This window comes from Alosa alosa, chromosome 14 (genome assembly GCF_017589495.1).
Source record: "Alosa alosa isolate M-15738 ecotype Scorff River chromosome 14, AALO_Geno_1.1, whole genome shotgun sequence".
NCBI classification, from domain to species: domain Eukaryota; kingdom Metazoa; phylum Chordata; class Actinopteri; order Clupeiformes; family Clupeidae; genus Alosa; species Alosa alosa.
Genome location: NC_063202.1, coordinates 3,846,331 through 3,855,520, shown reverse-complemented (window position 1 = coordinate 3,855,520; position 9,190 = coordinate 3,846,331). Strand labels below are relative to the sequence as shown.

At 50.2% G+C, this 9,190-nt stretch overlaps 1 protein-coding gene across 1 annotated transcript in view; it reads left to right on the top strand.

The window, feature by feature from the left end:
• Positions 1-9,190, top strand: part of cbfa2t3 (CBFA2/RUNX1 partner transcriptional co-repressor 3) — a 47,361-nt gene extending 38,171 nt beyond the window's left edge. Inside the window, exons 6-11 of the mRNA XM_048263659.1 lie at positions 2,201-2,490; positions 2,780-2,862; positions 4,256-4,568; positions 5,118-5,186; positions 6,609-6,662; positions 9,000-9,190. Coding sequence (XP_048119616.1) covers positions 2,201-2,490; positions 2,780-2,862; positions 4,256-4,568; positions 5,118-5,186; positions 6,609-6,662; positions 9,000-9,190 — 1,000 coding nt within the window. The remainder of the gene's footprint in view (positions 1-2,200; positions 2,491-2,779; positions 2,863-4,255; positions 4,569-5,117; positions 5,187-6,608; positions 6,663-8,999) is intronic.

Genomic DNA, 9,190 nt, shown 5'->3' with positions numbered 1-9,190 from the left:
CGCCCACATGTGTTCAGGTGCGTGCAAAAACACACAAACACACACACACACACACACTCACATACACACACACACATAATGGGTAGATGGTTGTATCCCAAATGTATCACCCTCACCTTGTAAACACACACAGGCACGCTGACACACACACGTACACACACTTGAGTAATTGAATTACTTCAGGGAGTTGGAGCTCTGCCAAACCACAAGAGAGCAAAGAGATGCTTTTAAAAAGCTCCGAGTGAAAGCCAGCGAGGGGAGCGAGGGAGAGAAAGAGGCAGAGAGAAAAGAGGAGTGCGCGGCTGGGCAGCATTCCTGCCAGCCAGTGCCAGCTGTCTGTGGGAAAGAAAGCGAGAGAGAGAGAGAGAGAGAGAGAGAGAGAGAGAGAGAGAGAGAGAGAAAAGGAGGGCAGGTCCAGATGCTCTGGCCGTCACGCAACAGCAGCAGCAGCAGCAGCAGCAGCAGCAGCAGCGGTGCCAGCAGCTCCTGTGACAGGATGTCCTCACTCTAACCCATACACACACACACACACAGACACACACACACAGAAACACACACACACACACACACACACACACACAGACACACACACAATGCCCGCTGTGTCTGAGGCTGCGCCCTCCAAACATCCCACTCCACTCAGGGCCAAGATGGACAAAAATGCGATTGGAATTTAGAGATTTAAGACCCACAAAAAACCCTCCTGCACCCCTCCTCTCTCTCTCTCTCTCTCTCTCTTGTTAGTTTCCCTGTAGCTGCCCATATGTCAGGGATGTGTCCAGATGGTGATCCTGCTGAACCCCTGCTTGAGCTGATCCTGGGGGGGGGTGAGGAAGGGAGTGAGGGAGAGAGAGAGAGGGAGAGGGAGAGAGGGAGAGAGGAAGGAATGGACAGAGGGAGAGGGCAATCCCCCTGTAATCCGCACACCTCCGCCCGCCCGCTCCTGGCTTACAGTGTCACGGCGCGCTGTTCCCAGCTGTTGCTTTGATTTGTGGGATGGCAGGAGAAGGAGCCACTTCTGGGCCACTTCCGGCCCACTGCAGAGTGCCGTCAAAGATGGAGGAGAGACACAACACATTGGCGCATGTGTAAAACCCGTGACTATAAAAGTGGGGCCAGAGGACTCCCCCATGTATACCCGTCCTGGGTTTGTTTGTCGTTTTGTCAGTTGATCTCAAGAACGACAGTGGGAGATTTACCTCAGGGTGCCTAAATATCTCTCCCTTTCTCTCTCCCTCTCTCACTCTTGCTCTCTCCCCCAGAGGTAAACAGATTAATGGCAACACTCAGCTTGAACCGGTCCAGATGGCAAAAGGAAAAAAAACAAAAAAAAACAATGAACAATGTCACAGAACATCTGGCAGATGCTCATAGGCTCCATAGGTCTGCGTGTGTATGTGTGTGTGTGTGTGTGGTGTGTGTGTGAGTGTGTGTGTGCACAAGAGATTCTGCTTGCAATTTTAAGAGAGCTGAGGAGATTAAGGCACTCGGATCTTTCTCCCATGCAACTCCAAGCGCTAAGTGTGTGTGTGTGCGTATGTGTGTGTGTGAGTGTGTTTTGCATATGGCACACATCTGTGGTTCAGGGCTTTGGGAGACAGACTGTATTTGGTCTGGGCAGTGATCCTAAGAGAGGCCTAGAACTGGTTAAAAACACTAAAAACAGCATCGCTTTCCCTCGCTGCTGCTCGGTCTCCTTATCATCAAGGGCTTAAATTAATTCAGTACTTCTATTTACCAAATACCACAAACCAAAGTATTTTCAGTCTCATAATCAAAGTTCACAGCACTTTACAGATGCTTTATATGTAGAATATGGTCTCCAAGGAAGCGTTTCAGACACATACGCTATGGTCAAAGTGTTTAAGTATCCTGTACGTCTCCATTTCAGTTCCGGAAAGGTCAAGCCAGCTCAAACTAGCACTTAAGGGAATCCCCACTGCATTCCTTAAGGGCATTTTACTTTGTAATGAAAGCCCATTAAACCTTCAATTTGATTTGTGTGGACTTCAGTCATCACTGTATCTCTACATGCACTTCCACTTGCTCAGACCACATAGCCAAGTAGGCACGTACGCTGCAAAGTGGTGGACGCATCCATGAGGAAAACAAATAAAAACTTGGCTGACCACTGACTCTCTCTCTCTTCTCTGCTCCTTTCCCGTGTCGTCCATCTCCTCCTCCTCTTCCTCCTCCGCAGGACCAAAGATGTCGGGCTGGACCGTGACGGTCTGCACGTGGAGCACCTGGCCAAGCGGCCGTGCACCGTGAGCCCCAGCCAGCGCTTCAGCCCCGGCGGCGGTCCCCTGCCGGCTCACCCGCCCCCCAACGGCCTGCCGTCCGGCCACGCACCCCCCAACGGCCTGCCCCATCCCCCGCCACCCACACCCCAGCACTACCGCCTGGAGGACATGGCGCTGGCGCACCACTACCGCGACGCCTACCGGCAGGCCGAGCAACGAGACGTGCGGGAGAGACACCGACAGACTGGTGAGAAATGCACCGAGAGAGAGAGAAGTGTGTGTGTGTGTGTGTGTGTGTGTTTGTTTGGGGGGTGCACACATATCCACGCACATACTCTCTGATGTTGCTGTACAGTGTACACTGTTAACTATTTATAATATTGTTAAAAGGTGAAATGCACTGGAAGATTAGTTTGAGTTTGAAAGGTTCTCCATCTGATGTCTTCATCTCTCTGTGTATGTGTGTGTGTTTGTGTTTGTGTGTGTGTGTGCGTGCGTGCGTGTGTGTGTGTGTGTGCGTGTGTGTTTTCCAGCAGTGCATGGAGCTCGCCAAGAGGAAGTGATCGATCATAGGCTGACTGACCGTGAATGGGCCGAGGAGTGGAAGCACCTCGATAATGTAGGTTTGATTTCACTAGTGTGTTTGTGCAAGTGTGTGTGTGTGTGTGTTTGTCCCTCATGAACACTCCAGGGAGGTGATTGCACCGCAGGGCTCTGACAGATTTAAAGACATTTATAAAACAGCTGGGGTTGTTGTTCTGACAGACAGTTGTGGTTCTGCCGATGATGTCTGCCTTGCTGTAGAATCTTCAAAATCTTCCCAAAACACTTCCCTTCACTCTCCTCATTCCAACAACACCCCACACAAACACACACACACACACACACATGTTCTCAAAACACACTTGTAGAGACACTCCTCTTCACACACACATATACACACTTGTGCAAAAGAAACACATACAAAGCCATACAAACATAAACACGCACGCACACACACACGCACTCGCACACACACATACACATACACGCACACACACGTACAGGCACGCAAAGAGACACAGACACACACACACACACAGAACCAGGCTGGAGAGGAGGCACAGATGGATGGAGGGACCCAGCGGAGGGGAGCTCCAGCTGGGGAGAGCAGCTGAGACAAGGGCTCCAGTCATGGAGGGAACCGGCCCGCGCTGGGCCTCTGCCAAATTAGAAACACTCCACCGAAATAAATATATCTACCAGAGCGAGAGAGAGAGCTGAGGACAGAGAAAGAGTGAGAGGGAGAGAGGGAGAGAGAGAGAGAGGGAGAGAGGGGGAGCTGATGTTATGAGCAGCAGAGGCAGAATGAATTGGTTTGGCCTCTCCCATTGGCAGCAACACAGCTGTTCCAGAACTATTGTCACTGCGCTGAGCTGCTTAACTGCTCAAGCTCTCTCCCCAGCTCTCGCACTCTACAGCACCGCTGGATCACACACACACACACACACACACACACACACACACACACACACACACACACACACACACACACACACACACACACACACACACACACACCCCAAACACACACATATACACACAGGCTTTACGTGTGTGTGTGTGTGTATAGCCCGACCCGTGCCCTACCGCACAGTTACTACCCAGACACTGGTACTTAACAGCAGGCCTGCTCAGTGGTGTGTGTGTGTGTGCAGGCCTGCTCAGTGGTGTGCATGGCGCTCTGGCTCTGGACGCCTGTTGCCCAGGGACAGGAATGTGACCAGACCAGAGATACAAAGACCAGACCAGAGCAGACCAGAGCAGAGCAGAGTCTTCAAATCTGTCACTCCTGACACTGTGAAACGAGCCCAGTAAATACAATACAGCACCTGACGACAGAAGCCGCTACCTCCAGATAATATCTCTCCTACGGGAAATCAATGAGGATGCTAGCTAATCAAGATCCTGGGTAAATGAGTTCTCATCTGTTATCTCTTTCTTTCTCCTCTTCTCTCTCTCTCTCTGTGTAGTTGCTCAACTGTATCATGGACATGGTGGAGAAGACGCGGCGCTCGCTGACGGTGCTGCGGCGCTGCCAGGAGGCTGACCGTGAGGAGATGACCCACTGGATCCGGCGCTACAGCGACGTGGAGGATATGAAAAAAGGTGGGAGTCCCACACAGCGCCCTCCGCCTCCTCCTCCTCCACCTCTACCTCCACTTCCTCTTCCTTCATCTCACGTTCTTCCTCCTCCTCCTCCTCCTCCTCACCACCACAACTCCAACACTCCCAGCAACAACAAGTCGCACGCGCTAGCTATTTGCGGCACAGGCAAGAGACCAGGTTTTCCCACCACCTTTTATTGCAATCAGCATGCTACGCACCACCAGTGCCTTGTGTCTCCTGTTGTTGTTGTTGTTGTTGTTGTCATCGGCCCATGACCACGGGCTCCTGTGTACTCCCTAAGAGTGCTGCGGCACAGCCAGAGATGCCGTATCTGAAGTTGGTTAGCGTGGCAGTGAGATAGGGACGCATGTTCTGGCCTGTGGTGGCCACTTGGCAGCAGGCACACTCTTATCACAGCAGCTAAGGTGCAGCTATGAGGAGAACGTGCTGCCCCGGCACAGGCCAGGAAGGGCGCCGCCGACTAACGCTGGAAAAGTGCAGTGTGTGTGTGTGTGTTATCTAATCAGGCTTTCCTCGTGCCTGACACACCCATTATGCTAGAGATGATAGTGTTTTTTAATGTGTGTAATCGTCTAGCTAAATTTGGCTTGATAATGAACTCATGTATGTGGATAAATTAGGCGTTTTAATGTCTCTCTCTCTCTCTCTCTCTCTCTCTCTCTCTCTCTCTCTCTCTCTCTGTTTCTTTCCTTCACCCTGTCACAGAGATCCACCGGGACTTCCTGCACCGGCCGCCCTCGGGATATCTGCCAGAGGAGATCTGGAGGAAGGCTGGTAAGAGCTCACAGCTGTCAGCAGCACCTGGACTGCAGGCTTTTCGCCTCCTGACCAATCCATCCCACTCTCATCAGCCCTGGATGATCACATGACAGCTTCCTACTTAAATCACATCTCAGGCTTATGAGATATTAGATAGACAGTTATACAACCGTATCTACTCTTCATGTATTAGATACTTTTAATATATCCTGGCTGAATAGGAGCACTGGCCTCATGTCCAGATTCTGGGCAGAAGTGGAGACTAGAGGTCTTGGTGTTGAATAAGCATCCGGGCAGCATCCCAATCACTGTCACTCTGCAGCATGCACACACACACACACACACACACACACACACACACACACACACACACACACACACACACACACACACACACACACAGACACAGACACAGACACACAGACACAGACACAGACACAGACACACACACACACACACACACACACACACACACAGACACAGACACACACACAGACACACACAGACACACACACACACACACACACAAAGAGGAAGAGATAGGGCCCTGCCACGGTTACATAAGGTGAGGGATTGCTGAGGGGCCCCCTATCCGTCATTAATGCTAAGTGCTTTCCATCTGTCAGCGCTGTGAAAGGTAACTGCAGTTAAAAGTGGGAGGGAAGGGAAAACAGCAGCTGTGGTGAAAATGCAGTAAAAAAGCTCCAGCATTGCAGCAGCACGGGTAGAGTGGCAGCTTAACTTACCTCCACCCGACAGCATTGCAGCAGCACGGGTAGAGTGGCAGCTTAACTCACCTCCACCCGACAGCATTGCAGCAGCACGGGTAGAGTGGCAGCTTAACTTACCTCCACCCGACAGCATTGCAGCAGCACGGGCAGAGTGGCAGCTTAACTTACCTCCACCCGACAGCATTGCAGCAGCACGGGCAGAGTGGCAGCTTAACTTACCTCCACCCGACAGCATTGCAGCAGCACGGGTAGAGTGGCAGCTTAACTTACCTCCACCCGACAGAGGGAGGGAGGGAGGGATTTCAAAATATAACAGACTGATCACCCAGTTCACACAGCTTGTCAATGTCACCATGCCTTAACCTAAGGTGCTGGCTGGCTTCTTTTGGCGTGCGTTCAGCCCGTGGTCAGCCAAAGTACCAGAATGGTCGGCAATTTGGTAGCTTAACACCCCATAAATGAATGACGAATGACCCAGCACTACTTCACCCCACTGTCTGGAAACCCAATACCATCTATCTGTGCATCCTGCTCGTCTACCCAGAGGGGGTAGCTGTGGTGGGTCCGGCCCGGGTGGGCCCGGCTCGATGGGGGCTCGGACCCTGACTGTTGCTGCTGTTGCCTGGGAGACCTGCGTTCATGTGACACTGCATTTTCACTGCCAGCGTTCCCTCTTCCTTTTTAACTGCAGCTGTCTCTCACACAGGTCCCACCAGCATCCCGATCTCCCCAGCACTAAAGCAGCTACAAAACAAGCAGGGTGAGTAGAGCGGAGAGAGACTTGGACAACACACAAAACACACTGTGTGTATGTGTGTGTGTGTGTTTGAGTGTTTCTGTGAGTAAGTGGCAGAGTGAGAGAGAAAGAGAGAATGAGAGAGAGAAAGAACTGTGTGTGTGTGTGTGTGGAGGTGGGGGGGCGGTATTGGCTTATTTGAGTAAAGCAGCATGGTACGCTATCTATATCCATACACACATTTTGAAGCATACTTTTCATCTTAGCACTGGTAAAGATATAGGAAAGGAAATTGTTTCATTCAAAGAGTATGTGTGTGTCTGTGTGTGTGTCTGTGTGTGTGTCCGTGTGTGTGGTGTGTGTGTGTGTGTGTGTGTGTGTGTGTGTGAGCTGAGGCTAAGATGAAAGCTAGACCTTCAAAAAACAAAGATCAAAATTGTCAGGCGAAAAAGAGTAAAGGAGAGGCAAGGAGCCATGACAGACGTAAAAAAGACATAAGACATAAAACGAGTGAAAGAAGTAAAGAACGTCAGACTAAAAGAATAAAGGTAAGAATGAAAGACACACAGACAGACGGACAGATAGTGCGTGAGACTTTGAAACCTGCCAGGTCCCGGCGGAATTAAAACGTTAATATTGCCGGTGCCGTGTTTTCCATTAAGCACTAATTGCTCCAGCATCTGCTCCTGAGTCTCCTTGATAAAAATTAATTAAATTTGCAAATCTTAACGGTGCATGCACAGGGGTTGATAATTGAACGGCCGAGGTATGCATAGATAGTGAGAATAAAAAAGGAGGAGAGGAAAAAAGGGGATGAAGAGAGGAGGTTGAGTCGTGAGAGGCGTGCAGGAGGAGTGGAGAGGTCGGACTGAATACTAACTACCCCGCCAGCCACCGGGAGAGCTGCCGTATATATACACGATATATAGACAAATACATATTCTATACACATTCACACACACACACACACACACACACACAGTGGCTGTAGACATAACAAGTACACAGGGATGCATGGAATGAACACACGCACACATACTCAACATTCTACTCTACATCAACATTCTACTCTACATCAACATTCATGTTTTAGACACAATGAGCCGTGTATGGTTCATACGGCTTGCCGACATTTTCTCTTACATTTGCACAAAACATGTCAATGTAACAGAGGTCGTAATTCGTCCGCCACCTCGACACACACCAGCATGGGAGACGAACGCTCTAACCACTGAGCTAAAAGCCCAGGCTCCCAACTCAGTGGTTAGAAGTGTTCTTAAGGTTAGGGGTGTGAGGATTTACACGGGCAACTATCACGCTAGCTCAGTTCGCCTCCATTACATCAACACACACATCCTCTGAGCACAGTCTGCCATTCTCTGTTAAGACTATGAGGGTTGGGGACGGAGGCAGATCAACTCAGATATTCACTACTAGACACAACTCAGTGTCACCTACTAGAGCCATCAGAGAGGTAGAGGGAAGTCAGGATGCAGTAACAGTCTTTGTCTCTGTGTGTGTGCGTGTGTGTTTGTGTGTGTGTGTGTGAGAGAGACACACACATTCAACTCCAATCCCTCACATGCATAATTCCCCAATTTCAGATGCAGCGGTTTCATCAAATCACTTATATTAGGACTCACTGCACCAATTATCCTGACAGAGATTCATCACTCTGGCTGTAGTTGCCCACTGGAGATAATGTCCTCCTGCAAGGCGAGACAAATACTTAGACTAAACAAGAGCGCAATTATGACTATATTGTCCTGCTGTGGCCCTTAACGAGTTGATGTTCTCCAGGAAGTTATTTTAGACCGTCCACACACCTGCCTGTCCCAAAAAAAAGCATACACACACCACTCACTCACAAAGTGGCGTTTGTAGAGCAAAAGGGAGAGGCAAAGGCATGTAGAAGAGGGGCAATAAGTCACCCCTCCAGCTCACCACACCCCCCGTACAGGAAAGTCATTAACTCACAGTCATTTAATCATGGCAAATAATAAACAAAGTCACAAAATACTAGGCTAATAGGCAAGTGAGCAAAAAACTTTGGAGACATCTGCTGTTGTAATTGTGTTGGGGGGATGTGTGTGAAATGAATTATTGAAAGGCCCCGTGTCTTTTTTTCTGTCAAAATGTTTTAAATCTTGGATGATGTACATCTGTTTGCTGAGATAAAACAAGCAGAGAGCTTAGGGTGCCTCAATAAAGAATGATGGTGGAAAGGAATGTGGGGGAAGCCCACGGAAAAGTCTGGTGGAGCCTAACCACCCTGTCTCTCTCTCTCCATCTCTCTCTCTCTCTCTCTCTCTCTCTCTCTCTCTCTCCATCTCGCTCTCTCGCTCTATCCCTCTCTGACAGAGGAGGCAGTGAATGAGGTGAAGAGACAGGCCATGTCAGAGCTGCAGAAAGCGGTGTCGGACGCCGAGCGCAAGGCGCACGACATGATCTCCGCCGAGCGCTCCAAGATGGAGAGGGCGCTGGCCGAGGCCAAAAGGCAGGCCTCCGAAGACGCCCTGACTGTCATCAACCAGCAGGAGGACTCCAGGTAG